General features: G+C 37.6%; 1 protein-coding gene across 5 annotated transcripts in view; it reads left to right on the top strand.

Moving 5' to 3' along the window:
- The window catches only part of LOC126174866 (uncharacterized), a 382,969-nt gene that overhangs the window by 121,125 nt on the left and 242,322 nt on the right, over positions 1 to 19,522 (top strand). For all 5 annotated transcript variants that reach the window (XM_049921269.1, XM_049921270.1, XM_049921267.1 and 2 more), the window contains 2 exons: positions 6,350 to 6,456; positions 14,442 to 14,540. In XM_049921269.1, the coding sequence (XP_049777226.1) occupies positions 6,350 to 6,456; positions 14,442 to 14,540 (206 nt within the window). The remainder of the gene's footprint in view (positions 1 to 6,349; positions 6,457 to 14,441; positions 14,541 to 19,522) is intronic.

The following is a 19,522-nucleotide window of genomic DNA, read 5'->3' as shown; positions in this document are numbered from 1 at the left end:
TTGTAGTTTTGTTTTTTACAAAGATATGAACAGCGGTATGACTTTTTTAAATGGCACCTTGTATTTTTTATTCGGTAATTCATTCCCTCTACTAAAGATGTATTCAAAAATGTATTGCAGTGTACCATTCACTGAAAAACAACATTATTAATTACATAACACTACATTGTTGTTGACACTCCCAGCACTTAGTGCAGGTACTTGGGGTAATGGAACACAGCCACGTGCTGACATTGACAGAGAACAAATGTAAAGTAGAATGCACACCTGTCATTCTGTCAACCATCATCAGTTGAAGAGTTGTGTGAGTAGAATGTACACCAATGAAGAAAAGCTAGAAATGCTACTCATCTATGGGTAATCGAAGTTAGCAGAACAGTAATTGCAATACTGTTTTCTTATGTACGGGTACATTTAGTACTGTAGTTCAGTCTTTTTAATACTGTTGTGTAGAGTAGGCATATAGTAAAGGCTGTCCTTGCTACAAACTCCATCAACATAACATTTCTTTTCTGTGGAACTGTACAGAGAGTGATATCCTGACAAGAACCCACCTTCCCGATGGATTTTATCTCATCTTGTTGTGACGCTTCAGGAAATGGGAAGTTTCAACCCACAACAATGAAATCTTAGTAGCACTTGCACAGACGAAGCTGCCAAAGTTACTGATCTCGCTTCCATTGCTATGAATCCACATGTGAGCACACGACAGCTTGAACATGAGATTGGCATTCCTAAAACTAGTGTACATCATATTCTTACACGTCACCAGTTCCATCCGTACCATGTACACTACATCATGAATTGATATATACACATATACACGTAGTGGAAATGACATATAAATTGTATCTCCGCCCATGACAGTGTTACGATCTCATGTGGTGCTGGAGGATTATCAGCAGTTTCTTTAATTCTGTCCATTCCCAGTTCTGTTTAAATCTCTTTATTCTGCATCTTTTATGGGAAGACATTTCCATAAAGGTTTTTAATTACTAATATAAAACTATTGTAATTTCAATCTCATTTTGAAGATGTTAAGGACAATCAGTGTAAAATTGTTTTCTTGCTAGCTAAAATGTTTCCCATGCCATATTAGTACTACTTGCAGACTATAACTTGGCATCTATCGGCCGTTTTGTGCAAATGTGACTTTGACGTTAGTGCCAGTGGCATTTCATATGTAAAAACACATGCAAGAGGAAAGAGACATTAATCATTGGTTGATTCATTAGTTTCAAGGCAACAAAACAATTTGTCTTGTGCCATAGTAGAAACAGTGCCAACACAGTCACAAGTTTCTTCTGAATGGAATTTGAATGGGAGTGGCAAATTGCAATCACTTGCTCCTTCTACAGTATCTAGAACTTAAGTTGAAGAGGGTTTCAAAACAAACTCATTGAAACATTTTTTAGTTATTGATGAGATAGTAAAATCTGAGATTATATGGTATATGAATAATCATGTCTCATTCTTCAGGGAGAAGTTCTGGAAACACGACAGATATACTCGAAATTATGTTTTCTGACAGCATGATTATCAAAATAGTACAGTTACACAAGGGTAGGTTGTCACATATAATTACTTGTAGATTTGGTCCTCATTTCCAGAATTTCCTACCTAACAAAGTCAGGGAAGTTTGATACTTTTGTGAGTCATATGACGAGAGTTTAAGCGAAGTTGTGCAAAAGGCACAGACGAATTTGGTGGTTTGTTTCAGGGATGAACAATATCAGTTTATATCCACAAGATATTTAACATCTGTGTTTTTGAATTTTGCCACATTTTCTGATATACAGTCAGTTTTCCTGGAGGATCTGAATGGTTTGAATTTGTCACTTAAGAATATAATTCAAATTTATATGGATGGGTCAGATGTGAACTTGAATATGTTGCATGATTTGCAAGCATTTCTGTTCAGTGAAGAAGATAATCAAACACAAATGTTCATTGTGACACTTGCTCACCTCATGTAGTGAATGAAGCTTTGAAAACTGCTCGTAATAAAAGTGGTTGGAATGTTCTTGAATTTCTTAGGGTTATTACGTACTTAATGAAGTATTTTCCTTCAAGGAGGACAACCTTCTCAAATATTATAGGGTTTTCGAAGTTTCCTCTCAAATTTTGTTCTGTAAGATGGATTTGAAATGTTGAAGTTATGAAGAGAGCACTTAAAGAACATATTCCACATTTGATGAAGTATGTTGCTAATGAACATAAAAGACCACCTGAAAGGGGAAAGTATAGCATTGCTTCTTAGTTCATAAAGAAAACTATTATGGAAATGGTGACATCTTTTACTCAGTTTTTGCATGCACATTCTTTGTGCAAAGAAGACATAAAAAATTACAAGGAATGTGAATGAGAAAAGAAGGAATGATTACTGTACAGATGAAAGCAAGCTGAAATCAAAGAATTAGAAACAAAAGGAGCAATTATGTTGAGCGAAGCATCAGAGATTTTGGCACATATAGAAAATTTAATAAAGTGTTATATTTATTTTATTATGACATATTTTTAGAGTTTGTTCCTTTAATTAGTAAATAATAATCTAGGTATCTATATTTGTAAAGACAGAATTTGTAATTTTTATTTGATATTTTCTGTTGACTTTAAATCAAAATACAATATTTAATATTTTAAAAATGTTTTATTTCATATCTGTTAATTTTTGTGGTCCTCAGTCTTCTGATTGGTTTGATGAGGCCTGTCACCAATTCCTCTCCAATTTATACTTCTAAAAAATAATTAATTATAGATATTCTAAGAATTGTCAATATATACTTCTATGAAAAAGGTATGCTCTAGTGCCAAATTTAGTGAGAAAGTAACCTTGGGAAAAATTTGACTTGCAAAACCAGGAGAAGTCCTTAATTTTGAAAATGACTGATTATTAGTTTGGGTTTCACAGATAATGTTACTAATTTTGCTGTCGCTTCAAATTCTCTGATTTTTTATCCTGTGTTACTCTGTCTACATGGTCAGATGTTTTGTAAGTCGGCAAATAAAAGTGTATAGGTTTCTGCATAAAATGCTGTGGGAAATTATTGATTTTACACTATGCGATCAAAAGTATCTGGCCACCCCCAAAAACATATGTTTTTCATGTTAGGTGCATTGTGCTACCACCTACTGCCAGGTACTCCGTATCAGATACCTCAGTAGTCATTAGACCTTGTGAGGGAGCAGAATGGGGCGCTTTGTGGAACTCGTGGACTTCAAACATGGTCAGCTGATTTGGGTGTTACTTGTGTCATATGTCTATACACGAGATTTCCACACTCCTAAGCACACCTAGATCCACTTTTTCCAATGCGATAGCGAAGTGGAAACGTGAAGGGACATGTACAGCACAAAACTGTACTGGCTGACCTCGTCTGTTGACTGACAGAGACCGCCGACAGTTGAAGAGGGCCGTAATGTGTAATAGGTAGACATCTATCCAGACCATCACACAGGAATTCCAAACTGCATCAGGATCCACTGCAAGTACTATAACAGTGGAAAGTGAGAAAAGTTGGATTTCATGGTCTAGCGGCTGCTCGTAAGCCACACATCATGCCAGTAAATGCCAAACGACGCCTTGCTTGGTGTAAAGTAGCATAAACCTTGGATGATTGAACAGTGAAAAAAATGTTCTGTGGAGTGACGAATCATGATACACAATGTGGCGACCAGATGGCAGGGTGTGGGTATGGCAAATGCCTGGTGAATGTCATCTGTCAGCATGTGTAGTGCCAACAATAAAATTCGGAGGCAGTGGTGTTATGATGTGGTCGCGTTTTTCATGGAGAGAGCTAGGACTCCTTGTTGTTTTGTGAGGCACTATCACAGCACAGGCCTATATTGATGTTTTAAGCACCTTTTTGCTTCCCACTGTTGAAGAGTTATTCGGGGATGGCGATTGTAGCTTTCAACACGATCGAGCACCTGTTCATAATGCATGGCCTATGGTGGAGTGGTTACATGACAATAACATCTCTGTAATGGACTGGCCTGCACAGAATCTTGACCTGAATTCTATAAAACACCTTTGGAACACCAACTTCGTGCCATGCCTCACTGACCGACAGCGATACCTCTCCTCAGTGGTGCAGCATGCTGTGAAGGATGGGCTGCCATTCCCCAAGAAATCTCCCAGCACCTGATTGAATGTATACCTGCAAGAGTGGAAGCTGTCATCAAGGCTAAGGATGGGCCAACACTGTACTGAATTCCAGCATTACCGATGGAGGGTACTATGAACTTGTAAGACATTTTCAGCCATGCATCCGGATACTTTTGATTACATAGTGTATATCTGGAGTAGGATTCTGATTTACTCTTCCCTTTCTGAAGTCACCCTGATATTCTGGGAATTGTTCAGACAAATGTTCTCTTATTTGTCTTCAAAGGTTTATTTACAGTTTTATAATAGAATAGATGAAATTAACACTTCTCTGTAGTTATCAACACCTTATTTATTTACCTTTTTTAAATGAAGTGTTTGGATTACAGCTATTTGCCATTTTTCTGCATGTTTTTCAGTTTCCCAGATCTTTTCAGAGAACAAGTGTTAAAAAATTTGGAAAGGTCTTATGGGACCAAACTGATGAGGTCATCAGTCCCTAAGATTACACACTATGTAATCTAACTTAAATTAACTTACGCTAAGGATGGCACACACACACTCATGCCCAAGGGAGGACTCGAACCACCAACGGGGGCAGCCGCTCGGACCATGACAAGACGCCTCAGACCACGCGGCTACCCTGAGCATCTAAAAAGTGTTAAAATTTGATAATATTTGATTTTAATAATTTCAGTGTTTCTGATGTTATTGAGTATTCAGAACATTCTTTGTTTTAATATGTTAAAGAATTTCTTGGATGTACTTCTGTTGGTGCAGAACCTTGAACTTTTTTTGTGTTGTTGAAAATTCTAATTTATGTTTAACAACTGATCACTTCAAAAGTTAATCAATAAAATTTACTAAGATCACAGAAATGGCATGAATTTATGGACAAAGTGGCATGGTCTCCTTTTCCCTACTTAAACGGTCCATGTTGCAAATGAATTACATTTTGTTTTGTGCATCAATAATGAATCGAAATGCTGTTAGTGTCATGACATTCTGGGTGATGAGGTCAAAATACAGTTTAGTTTTTGTCTGATTGTGACTTCAAAAGAAGTGTGTTATTCTGTTCCTCAAATGCACTAAGTTGCAGTATGTGGCAACTTTTGAGTGATACATGACAAACGTGTTGGATAGAAACTAGACATTACTATCTGCTCAGAAGTACCTGAACACTTGAGCATCTGTGAGGCAACCATTTGTGGACAACAACATTCTTGAAACTGGCCTTCCCAGAGTGCTAAAATGAACCCAGTGGAACACTTTTGGGGAGACTTTAAACATTGACTTTGCTCCAGACCCAGCTTCCAACATCACTACCTTCTCTGGTTTCTCGCTGGAGGAAGAATGGCCTGGCATTTCTTCACTGACATTCAGATGCACCAATGAAAGTGCCCACAACAGATTTCAAGCTGTAATAAAGGCAAGGATACACCCGATAATAGTGCCCACTAATAGGTTTTTGTATACTTTTGATCAGGTAGTGTATGATAAGTATGTCTTATATGGGTGAATTTCTGGGCACTTTTGTGAACTTCTGCTGGATTTACAAATAGAATGAGGAGGGATGGTTTTGTTGTCTCTGGGAAAAATACTTGGGCAAACATGACACTGCATAACAGCACATCCCATGTTAATTGTTGTGGTGGACACAGATACAGAGAGTTACATTTCATTGCTGACACCAATGTAATCTCTGGACGTAGTGGGTACCATTAAATTTGTTTTATGTTTGTTATCCTGTCACCTCTTTGACAATCAATTGCTTTTTCGATGAAGATGATGATGATTATTGTCTAAAGCTCGGATGTTAATAGAGAATTACAGTGATAAGTGCACAGAGAACAGTTTGCATGAGAAACCTCTTGGCTATCATATACACTGTTTGGCACTTTTATAGGCCCCACATATGATTTGAGATCCTGCAAATATGTTTTTTGAACTAATAAAAGTGGAGTACCTTTTGACTGGTAAAATTACTATTCATTAATGCCAGATCACTGCTCTTGTGACATTTAACAAGCAGAAAATACAATTAAGTTTGTGTAGATAAAATACTGCTGCTAAACTAGATCAGTCATTTGCAAAACATGAGAAATGTTAAAAATAACTTTCATGTAATGGTGCATTAAATGTTGGTTTTGTAATGGATATCCAGAGAAGTGTCTATACACAATTAGTTTTGTAATTGTTACAATAAGCATGCAATCATTTTATTGTTTATATTCTTTATAGGAGTGGTATGGTTCAGACTGAACCCATAATAAAACGAATGGATTCCCATACTGTGGCCTGTCGAAATTATTTATGCAAACTGAAAAATTTCAGTGATGAAGACTGTGGTATGTCCTGCCATTTTTTTATTACTCTGTTTAGGAAAAATTAGTTTATTTTCTAAATACTTGAATCTGTTTGAATTGTTCTAAAGGACACATTTTCTACTATTTAGAATGTGAATGGCTCATAAATGCAGATGATACAATATTTGATTTGATTTGATTTTTTATTGGTCCAGTTTTATCATATAGCACAAATTGTACAATTGATATTGGACAGGTCCAAGATAAGTTACAATAATACATAGTATTAGCAATTAAAATTAGGTACCTACTACAACTAATTTTGTTACTTATTCAGAAATTCTCTGACAGAATAGAAACAGTGCTTTATTAGAAATGCCTTTAGTTTAGCTTTAATTATTGGATGAGTAGTATTTTTTATTTCCTCTGGTATCTTATCGTGTAGTATTACACCAATGTTAATTATGCTCCTCTGATAGGTGGTTGTTCTGTGATATTTTTGATGTATATTTGATTCCCTTCTGGTACTATAGTTGTGTACACTTTTGTTCTGTAGCAGTTTGCCTGTTTTCAGGAGGTAGTCCCTAGTGAACAAGAATGAATAAACTTGGAACATTTAGAACACCAAGCTCAGTAAAATGGGATTTACAGGACTCCATCTTTTTAAGGCCACAAATTATTCTTAAAGCTCTTTTTTGCATTCTAAAAACCTTTACACTGTGAGTTGAGTATCCCCAGAAAATGATCCCATATCGGATTAGTGAGTGGAACTGTGCATAGTATGCTTGCAGTACTGTTGTTTTGCTTGTTGTTACCTTTAAAATTCTTAGGCCATAGCACACAGATTATAGTTCCCTACACAAGTTATTTATATGTGTGTCCCACTTTAAGTCTTGCTGAACCCAAAGACCCAAGAATTTTGTGACACTTACATTTTCTAGGGAATCATTTTTTAATTGGGCTTGAATAGACATTTGATTAGTTGGAGGAATTAAATGAAAATCGACACACTCAGTTTTTTCACTATTTATAATGAGTTTGTTTTTTGTGAACCACTCAGAAAGTCTTTTCATAGAACTTTCTGCTGTGGACCGCAAAGTTTCTGGACTGGATCCAGTGAGCAATATGCTGGTGTCATCGGCAAACAGGATAGTTTTTGTAGGACTCATATATTCAACTAAGTCGTCCACATAAATCAAGAAGAGTAGTGGACCTAAGATTGAGCCCTGTGGTACACCATATTTTACCGAGCGGGGTGGCGCAGTGGTTAGACACTGGACTCGCATTCGGGAGGACGACGGTTCAATCCCGCGTCCGGCCGTCCTGATTTAGGTTTTCCGTGATTTCCCTAAATCACTCCAGACAAATGCCGGGATGGTTCCTCTGAAAGGGCACGGCCGACTTCCTTCCCAATCCTTCCCTAATCCGATGAGACCGATGACCACGCTGTCTGGTCTCCTTCCCCAAACCAACCAACCAACCAACCAACCAACCTACACCATATTTTATTGCTAATTCCCTAGAAAGAAAGGAGTTGTTTCTTGTTTTATTCATTTTGTTGAATTGATACTGAAGTGATACCTTCTGCCTGCGGTTTTTTAGATATGAACACAACCAGTTATGTGCTACACCTCTTACTCCTCGTCTTTTTAATTTTTTGAGCAGAATGTTATGGTCCAGGACGTCGAAGGCTTTTGATAGATCTAGAAAAATACCTGCAGCTTATTTATGTTGATCAAGGGATTTTAAAATGCAGTCTAAGAATTTGAAAATTGCTGTCTGTGTAGATTTAGACTTTTTAAAACCATGTTGTTGTACTGTAAGAGGTGCATATTTATTTATGAAACTTAAAAGCCTGTCATAGAAGAGTTTTTCTAGAATTTTTGAGAAGGAACTTAACTGTGACACGGGTCGGTAGTTTGATATTTTTTCAGAAGAACCTTTTTTTAGCAGTGGTGAAACTCCTTGCTATTTTAAAAATATCTGGGAATACACCATATTTTAAAGAGAAGTTGAAAATTTTGGCCAAGGGGTTTGCTATGTGGTGAGCACATGCTTTTAATATGAAATCAGGTACTTCATCAAGACCACTTGACATTTTATTGCTTAATGATTTAATATTACTTATAATTTCATTGGGGTTTGTTTCATACACATACGTAGCATTGAAGGTCACTGACTTGCTGGAGAAACTTGGGACTGGTCCTTGACAGTGTACTTGAATGAGGTCTTCAGCTAGTGAGGTGAAGTATTCATTGAATTTTTCCACAACTGAATTTGCGTCTGTGACTTTTGAGCCTTCTAGTGTTAATGATACATTCTTTTTCTTTGGCACTGAACTACAAGTTTCTTTCTTTATAACTCTCCACGTGGATCTCATTTTGTTAGATGAGTTTCTTATCAAATTGTCATTCCATATAATTTTTGCCTCTTTGACTACTCTACCATAGATTCTTTTGTAGGCTTTTGAATAATCTGCAAATTCTTGGGTTACTCTATATTTCTTACAAGAGTACTGCAGAAATCTGTTTCTCTCACTGGAAATTTTTATGCCTTTAGTTACCCATTGCTTATTATTGTTAGGTTTTACTGTTTTTACTATTTTTGAAAATTCTACATTAAAATAGTGAAGAAAGATGCTCTGAAAACTCATGTACATGCTGTCAACATTATTCTGAGTCGCGATGCTTTCCCAGTTTTCCTTCGCTAGTAAGAGATTAAAAATTCTAATGTTATCTTCAGAAAATGTTCTTTTTTCAACTACTTTTCCAGAACTGCTACTACTTGTTGGCATTTCTATACACAGCAGCTGTGCCTCATGATCACTATAACCCATGCTCAGTACTCTGCTTGTGAATCTGTAAGTTGTTTCTGAGATGAATATTTGGTCAATAATGGAATTTGTGCATTCTTTTAATCTTGTTGGACAGTGTATTGTGGGGATCATATTGAATGTGTTGGTCATATTTATCAAAGCATCTCTGCCGCTGCTGTCTTTTGAAATCTTAATCTCTTATATATAAAAGACAACATCCTGTCTGACTGACTCATCATCGCCCAACGAAACCGCTAAGGACAGAAATCCGAAGTTTGGAAAAAGAGTGGATCTTATACTGCAGGCATTGTTTAAGAAGGGATTTTTCGAAATTCCAGCTCTAAAGGGGTGAAGTAGGTGCTGGAGAGTTTTCTTTTTAAAATGTCACTATAGGGCAGTTTTGAAGCTACTGTTTTTACTCGAATCTAAGCCGCACTCGAATCTAAGCCGCACCTGAAAAATGAGACTCGAAATAAACGAAAAAAAAATTTCCCGAATCTAAGCCGCACCTGAAATTTGAGACTCGAAATTCAAGGGGAGAGAAAAGTTTTAGGCCGCACCTCCAAAACGAAACAAAGTTGGTCAGTTGTAATATGAGACACAATTTAGGTTGGATGAATGACGATACAGCTACAGTAGTTTGGTTCGAGTCGTGAGCTTAGCAGTTAAGCTTTACCAGGTAGCCATTGCTATGCGTCAGGCGCTCTGTCCGTATTTATACGGGTACCCTACCTTTTTCACGTGCTTTGTCTGGTTTGAATCGATTGCTTATTTTGCTTTCATCTGATAAGTGCCGTTTTCTTTGTTATAGGTGTTTACGTCACTCTAAGCTGAAAATGCATTACTGTATTGTGTCATGCATTGTTTGTCGCATTCTGATAATGAGTGTTTACAGCCTGTCGCCGCTCGCGGCACGGCTTGCTTTTGTGCACGCTACCGCCGTTTACAATTTAAAAAAAAAGAAGAGAGGAATCGTCTCACTATCGGAACAATGGCAAGAGACTGCTATTTGTTGTTACTTATACTGATACTTTCTTTGATAATGATCAACAAGTACCAAATAATAGACTGCGTATGATAGAACATGTTCTGAATGAGAGTTAGGCGAAAATTTTTCTCCGTTTGAAAATCTTAGCAGCTGCTTCTTTAGTACATCAAATTCTGCACAGAAATTAGAGTCATGTTAGATTTAAAAATCTAGTTAGTTGCCGTGCTTCATTTCTGACTGTATCACTATTAGGCATAAGAATAATACGAATATAAACATGACAGACTGTATCACTATTAGGCATAAGAATACGTATATTCTTCCGTGTTTGCTGTTGTCTCACTCTAGTTTCGTAGTTTATTAGGCAGACAGGATTTAAATGAGATAGCAGCAAACATGAAAGAATACATGGCAAAATGTTTATATTTGTATTATTCTTATGGTGAAGAGAATACTGCATGTGATTCACATTTCATCAGGTTTCTACTAGCAACCATCTCTTCTCACAGGTAGCAAAAAATTCAGAACGTAGAGTTGGCCTTATTGACAAACATCCCAAACAGTCGGATTTTCGTAATACATTGAAATTCTGCTACCTTCGAAGATGAACAATACGGAATTTTATTTACTTCGTTGGATAATGTATGAAAATTCAGTGGTCGAAACTCGGGGCGGAGGAAAAAAGCTCGTCTTCCACCTTTTTTTTTTTTTTTTTTTTTAATTTATTTACTGACACAGAGATTTTGGTGCCAGTATTTATCTTTGTGCCTACAAAGCGTGCCTGTGTAGCACTACATATATTCGACGGCAGAAGTTGGTTGTGGCGGCACCTACCAACATTTTTCAGAACTTCCGCTTGCTTTACACTTGATTCGAAGCCGCAGGCGGTTTTTTGGATTACAAAAACCGGAAAAAAAGTGCGGCTTAGATTTGAGTAAATATGGGGCCTACAAAAATTGGTATTTGGTGACACGGTCAGAAATAAAGAAATGTGTCTCAGCATTTTTGGAAGTGCAACCCTATGGGGGTGAAATAGTGGGTGAAAGCTTTTTTTGAAAGTGTATCTTTATTAAAGAACTATTGAAGTGTTTTTAATGAACATTGGTATTTTGACTTCTCGGGTACAAATAAAAAAAAAAAAAATTGTTTCAGTGTTATTGGAAATTGAACCCCTAAGGGGTAAAATAGGGGATGAGATTTTTTTACGAAAATATTTTATTATGAAAGAATTTTTAGCTGAATCTTTGAAAATTTAAATTTGACTTCTCAGTTGGGGAAAAAATGTGTTTCACTATTTTTGAAAATTCATGAGGTGAAACAGGGGATGAAAGTTTTTCTGGAAATATTTCACTGTGCAAACATTTTTGAAGCTAAATCTATGAAAATTTGTATTTAGTTTCTCTGTTAGGAATAAAACATATGCAAATCACTGTTTTTGAAAATTCAGCCCCTAAGGGGGTGAAATAGGGGGGGGGGGGGAGGAGTTTATGAAAATATTTCATTGCGAAAGCATTTTTAAAGCTAACTCTTTGAAATTTCATGTTTGGTTTTTCGGTTGGAGATGAAAAATACATGTTTCACGTTTTTGGATATTCAGCCCATAAGGGGGTGAAATAAGGTCAGAGACTGATTCACTGATTTATCATCGCCCAGCAAAACTGCTAAGGACAGAAACTTGAGTTTGGAGAGGGTGTGGGTCTTACACTGTAGGCATCGTTTAAGAAAGGATTGTCTGAAATTCCACTCCTAAGGGAGTGAAATTTGGGATGAAAGGCTTCTTGAAAGTTGTGAAGGGAATTTTGAAGCTAGAACAACGAAAACTGGTATTTGGTTTCTTTCAGAAAATAAAAATATGTGTTTCAGCATTTTTGGAAATTCAACAACTACGGGAGTATAAGATATTTGACTTCTCAGCTAGTAATAATAATAATAATAATAATAATAATAATAATAATAATAATAATAATAATACTGGAGAATGATGAATACAAATTATACTGGAACAGAACCATTATAACAGATAAAACAATACCACATAACAAACCTGACATCATACTCACCAGTAAAAAGAAGAAATTAACACAACTAATCGAAATATCCATACCGAATACAACAAATATACAGAAGAAAACAGTAGAAAAAATTGAAAAATGCATCCAACTGGCTGAGGAAGTCAAGGACATGTGGCATCAGGATAAAGTTGACATTATACCAATTATACTATAAACTACGGGAGTCATACCACACAATATCCACCAGTACATCAACGCAATACAGCTACATCCAAACGTATATATACAACTACAGAAATCTGTAATTATTGATACATGTTCAATTACTCAAAAGTTCCTAAATGCAATGTAACATGTACCATACAATTAAAAGGAAGTCACACTTGATCGAGGTCCGCGTCACTTTCCATTTTTAACCAGACATAACGTCTGAGAAAGTAAAGGAGATGATAATAATAATAATAATAATAATACATGTTTCAGTGTTTCTGGAAATTCAACCTCCAAGAGAGTGCAATAGGAGATGAAAATTTTTAAGAAAATATTTCTATAATAGAGGGAAACATTCCATGTGGGAAAAATATATCTAAAAACAAAGATGCTGTAACTTACCAAACGAAAGTGTTGGTATGTTGATAGAGACAATAACAAACACTAACTCGCACACAAATTTCAAGCTTTCGCAACCCACGGTTGCTTCATCAGGAAAGAGGGAAGGAGAGGGAAAGACGAAAGGATATGGGTTTTAAGGGAGAGGGTAAGGAGTCATTCCAATCCCGGGAGCGGAAAGACTTACCTTAGGGGGAAAAAGGGACAGGTACACACTCGCGCGCCCCCCCGCCCCCCCCCCCCCCCCCCCCCCACACACACACACATCCATCCGCACATATACAGACACAAGCAGACATGGACGATATAATGAGTACAGTAGCACAAGTAATTTGTGAAGGAAAGATGAAAGTAATATGCATGTCTATTTGCAAATATCAGATTTTGACGCAGATATAACACCCAAAAAGCAAACTGGAAGATGCTCCAGAACATAATAGATAATATAGTACTGAAATAACAACAGCAACAAAGTTCTAAGACAGTCCATTCCAAGAGGCTGTTGGTGCAATTAGCTCAAGGGCTTAGCACGAGAAATGGGACACAGGCCAACCCCTTCTTTGTGCCTGCAGCTAGTACTGGCCAACTGTTAATCAATTCAGTACTGACTTCCAAATTCGCAAGTTGTATTAGAAAGGCAATGGAAGAGCTATACATGGGAAGAACAATTGAATCTTTAAGACATCTCAACTGCAACACAACATGCTCTACAGGAGGACTGCCAGCCAAATAGCCAGGCTCTCCTGGCAAATGGCACTCCCAGGATGAAATCCTCCAAACTATACTTCAAAATAAATAGGAACAAAGAAGATGAAGAAGAAATACTAATACTTGGGACTCCTCCAGTACAGAAGAGCCAAACAGAGCACTTACCAAGAGCAAAGTAAAGACTTAGATGATATTCTATTATAACAAATTAAATATTTTGGCACTAAAATGTAACAATTAGTGCTAGAAATCATTGTAATTTGCTTTACCTTCAGCCAACACCTTAACATCTGGAAGCAAACTGGGGTCATTGCTATCTTAAAACAAGGAAAAACAGTTAATGATTCTGGAAGCTCTCCCCACCCCCACCCCCACCCCCACCCCACCCCACCCCACCCCACCCCACCCCACCCCACTCCACCCCACCCCACCCCACCCCACCCCACCCCACCCCACCCCACCCCCGTCACACACCACTCTCTGTAAAATGTATGAGAGAATTTTTCAGGCACAAAAGTACTATGTAACCCTTGAAACTGTGATGATATCCAACCAACCAACTAACATGAGTATTCCTGCCCTGATTGCCCCAAGCCTCAAGGACCTCATGTTAGCATCTGTTAATCAAACTGATGGTACCTACTTCTGAACTAAACTAATCTAACTGGTAATCTCTTTTTGTAATATTCTTACTTGCCTTTATTTCTGTTTGCTTTAAGCTTTCTGTGCAGAATAGTTGTATTCCAACTTCTACTGTTTTTAATTTGTAATAATCTGATAGTTTTGATTCCAATGAAAGGAATTGTCACAGTTTTTTCCATTAGTTCATTAATTAGGTTTTTTTTATACAAAAATATCTGAAAAACATTAATTGACATTTCTATTTTGACTTCAGTTTCAGGTTTACCACACTTCATTAAAAACAGATTTGCTTGTGGATTCCCTGAAGATTGGAAACTTTTAAGAAGACAATGGACCATGTTTTTAAAAGCAGGTATGTTAAGCCTCTTTGTGAAGCAACCATTAACCTGTACTCGAAAAAAAAACATGATCTGTTCTTGTTCTTATTTGATGAAGAAAAGAGAGGTGCAAAGACAGATAACATGCACAGACTTATTATAGCAAAGAAACATGCTACTTCTGTTTCTATCACATTTTATAAGTACGATGTGTGATTAAAAGGCTCAGAGGGTGGAAGGCGGGGGGAGGGCGCGGGGTGGAGGAGAAGAGTTTGTAGTTTTATCTTCTTTTTTCTTAGAAAACTAGTTGTCTCTTGTAAATAATATAGTCAAACTGGAATTTTATGCTGCATTAGTTTAGGTTTCTTTTTGTTTCTTCACTGTGATATATCATTTGTGTTAATGCCTGGAATTGTCATGGACCACTCTGAAAATGAAGGAAGATGGTGAAATCTGGTACTGGCACATTGCCTATTCCTCTCAAATAGCAGTAAGGGGGCAGGTGGATGGGGGGATATCAACATAAACTGTATCAAAGGACCTCACAATGTTAATTTATTAATTGTAAAATGTAAATCTGTTTAAACAGTTCATTTACAAATTAATAATTAATGAGGGACATCCAACCCAAAATCTTTCAAACCTCTCTGAAAGTGTTCTGTTGCACACCCAACTTCCTCAACATCCTAGTGCATCCCTGTGCCACTCTGAATCCCAATCACATCCCTGTGGGAGGCGCAGGTGCAAGACATGCCCAGTCTACTCGCCCAGCACTTCCTATTCCAGTCCTGTCACAGGCTTATTGTACCCCTTCAGAGGCCGGCTACCTATGACAACAGCCATGTCATATACCAACTCTGCTGCAATTGTTGCAGAACTTTTAATATTGGTGTAGTTGCCAACCAGCTGCCCACCAGGATGAATGGCCACCGCCAAACTGTGGCCAAGAGTGAAGTAGTGTACCCTGTGGTGCAACATGCAGCTTAATGTAACATGCTTGATTTTAATGGCTGCTTCACAACCCAAGCTATCTGAATCTTCCCCTGCACCACCAGCTTTTCTGAAGAGCACAGATGGTAGTATCCTGACAACACATTCTCTGCACCTGAAATTATCCTGACCTCACCCTATGGTAACATACTGTTCCCACACCCTCCATCCAACAGTTCCACCTCTATTCTGTCACCTCATCCCTATTCTTGTCTCCCACCCTCTTTGTTTGACACCCTCTACCAACACACCCACCCATCTTTTCCCTTCCCTGCTCCGCTCCTTTTTTGCTCCCTGTTTCCTCCAACTCCCTGCCCCAAAGACTCCCTAAGTGACACCTATTACCAGCCTAGTTCCCTGCATGGCCTGCCAGACAGGCTCATCTCTCCTCCTGTGCATACATTGCTATCTCTTTCCCTTTCCTTCCCTTTCCTTTCCACCTCCAGACTGCTGCTTCTCTTCTACGTGACAGTTGCATTTTGGTCCAAGATGGCAGTCAAGATGTGTGCATGAGGTGTGCTTGCTTGTGTGAAAAATGTGTGTGTGTTTCCTTTTCTGACGAAGACTGTGGTCAAAAGCTAATGTCATGTAGTTATGCCTGTTTGTAACTTAATGTGTCATCTTTACAGTAAATAGCGATCTGTCTTTTCGTTATATTGTTGATATTCCAACCTGGAGTTTCCATTGTTTAAAATTAATGCATTAAATTTAACAGTGTACTTGCACTAAGCTTTCAGCCACACCCTTCGTCATTTTCTGAAGAAGACTGGGTCTGAAAGCTTATGTGTGTCTTTTAATTGTACCTGTCTGCAATGCAATGTTTCATCTTTACATTAAGTAGCAATCTATCTTTTCCTACATTGCTGATATTCTTACCTGGACTTTCTTTGTTTGATACATTAAATTTACTTTTGATTACTTTAATTAATAAATACATTTAAAGAATAATTGGTTTAAATGATACGTTTCTGACAGTTTGTGATTTCAATTGTCCTTCAGTAGAAACATTCTATTGTCGTCATATCCCCACTTATCCTTCCCGTTTGTTTTTCTTCAGTGGGCTCTGGCAGCTGTTTCAAATCCCGTATTGTTTGTCCTTACAATATCTGTTGCCTATCATTTTTGTAATGGTCTCTACAGTTATGAATGCTGTCCCACCTCATGTTTGCACTGATTTTCATAAAAAAAATTATTATTTTAATGGAAAATGGAAACCCGACATGAATCTGCTACCAGTGAAGTTATTGGTGTAAACGCAAAAGCTACAAGATTTCATGACACTTTTTCAATTTATGAAGAAAACAGCATGCTCACCAACAATCTTACTGCCTATATGGGTCCTGTAGCAATAGATATGGGTCAAGCAATTTCAGAACAGGTTACTGAAATTATGAATGATAATTTCATAGTAAATAATGAAGATATGACATTTTACACTGAACATAATAAACTAGCTCTCTGTGTAGAGGCAAATAGTCTCTCTCTCTCTCCCTCTCTCTCTGCTATGATTACCCCTGTTAAATTTTTTTCCCTCTCCTCGCATTGTTATGCCCATTGTTGTAATGTTCTCTTAATAAGTTGTTAGTAACAGCCCACTGTACCCTTCTACATCTACATCTACATCCATACTCCACAAGCCACCTGACGGGGTGTGGCAGAGGGTACCTTGAGTACATCTATCGGTTCTCCCTTCTATTCCAGTCTCATATTGTTCATGGAAAGAAGGATTGTCGGTATGCCTCTGTGTGGGCTCTAATCTCTCTGATTTTATCCTCATGGTCTCTTCACAAGTTATACGTAGGAGGGAGCAATATACTGCTTGCCTCCTCGGTGAAGGTATGTTCTCGAAACTTCAACAAAAGCCTGTACCGAGCTACTGAGTGTCTCTCCTGCAGAGTCTTCCACTGGAGTTTGTCTATCATCTCTGTAATGCTTACTGCGATCACTAAATGATCCTGTAACGAAGCGCGCTGCTCTCCGTTGCATCTTCTCTATCTCTTCTATCACCCCTATCTGGTACGGATCCCACACTGCTGAGCAGTATTCAAGCAGTGAGCGAACAAGCTTACTGTAACCTACTTCCTTTGTTTTCGGATTGCATTTCCTTACGTTTTTTCCAATGAATCTCAGTCTGGCATCTGCTTTACCGACGATCAACTTTATATGATCATTCCATTTTAAACCACTCCTAATGCCTACCCCCAGACAATTTATGGAATTAACTGCTTCCAGTTGCTGACCCGCTATATTGTAGCTTAATGATAAGGGATCTTTCTTTCTATGTATTCGCAGCACGTTACACTACATTGAGATTCAATTGCCATTCCCTGCACCATGTGTCAATTCGCTGCAGATCCTCCTGCATTTCAGTACAATTTTCCATTGTTACAACCTCTCGATATATCACATCATCATCCATAAAAAGCCTCAGTGAACTTTCGATGTTATCCACAAGGTCATTTATGTATATTGTGAATAGCAACGGTCCTACGACACTCCCCTGCGGCACACCTGAAATTACTTTTACTTCGGAAGACTTCTCTCCATTGAGAATTACATGCTGCGTTCTGTTATCTAGGAACTCTTCAATCCAATCACACAATTGGTATGATAGTCCATATGCTCTTACTTTGTTCATTAAACGACTGTGGGGAACTGTATCGAATGCCTTGCGGAAGTCAAGAAACACGGCATCTACCTGGGAACCCGTGTCTATGGCCCTCTGAGTCTCGTGGACCCCTTCCTACATTTTGGAGCTGTTGAATGTCATTTTTAATAACAGGAATTTCCATTTTCAATGAGCATCAGCAGAATCAATGACTTCTTCATGTCATCCAAGGACGTGAAAGTATGAGAGGAATGTTCCTATGGAATGCTCAAAAATCTGTCTCACTGAACTCACAAATATTTTATGTGTTTTACCTGAAAGGGCCATCCATGTGCTTCTGCTCACAAAATTTGAGCTAAATCAGTGAACCCTATCCCACACCTTCTTGTTTGCAAGATTGAATACAAGACACGAGGATTCCCTCTGGTGATCAGGAACTGTTCACAGTCACTTCTCCTCACCTTGTATGCTAAATATTATTGCCGAAAAATTATTTCACAATCAAAATTCGTATATTCGTATGGCACTCATCCACTGCACTTTAGGTAAGTTAGCAAAGATAAAGAACATGCCTTTTAAAAATGATATGCATCAGAATTAACACAAGTATCTTTTCGAGACCAATGATCATTTTTGGAATGCATTATTTTTATAGTCTCCACATTGCCGTAATAGTTCCACTTCATCTTCTCTTTGTTCTTCAAGTTGTCTGTTTTCCACATAAATGTTCTCTTTGTCTGCAGGATTGTAGTGCCACATCCATTGAAGCATTGAACACTTTTTTGTAACCAAAATAATACATGCAAGATAGTAAAGAATCACTGTTAGTGTGTAGTGCAGGCAGATGTCAATAACTAAAGAAAAAACTTAATACAGTAAGTTTGAAAGTAGGCTTACAGAACATCTAATAGAAAATGGCACAAGTTGACAATTGAACCATAGAACAGCTTAGTTTTCCTATTCAGATCACTTCTTGACTACAACTAGATGGAGAGCTGAAGACATAAAAAGGAAGAAAATTAGTCTGGTCCCCATTTTGTTCCTAAATACATAAAAAATTCTGACATGTTTGAAATTAAAGGTTACATTCAGTGTTTGTTACATTTGACCTACAGTATTGAGACATGGCCATTAAATAAAAAAAAAAAAAAAAAAAAAAACAAAAAAAAAAAAAAAAAAACATTCAAACGCCCTGGTTGTTCATCAAGCAATAAGGAGATGCATCTTGGGAATTACTAGAAGACGAAGAAACAAACCAATGGCTCAGGGAACAGACTTCTTTGTAGGATTAATTTTATAACACTAATGAAAATGAAATTGAGGTGGACAGGACATGTAGCCACGCAATTTGATTGTAAATGGACTAAGCAAGTTCCTTGCTGGACTCTGCTAGATTAAGAGTGGAGATGCTGACCTTGT

This window comes from Schistocerca cancellata, chromosome 3 (assembly GCF_023864275.1).
Source record: "Schistocerca cancellata isolate TAMUIC-IGC-003103 chromosome 3, iqSchCanc2.1, whole genome shotgun sequence".
In the NCBI taxonomy this organism is placed as follows: Eukaryota; Metazoa; Arthropoda; class Insecta; order Orthoptera; family Acrididae; genus Schistocerca; species Schistocerca cancellata.
This window is presented reverse-complemented; position numbering and strand designations above follow the sequence as displayed.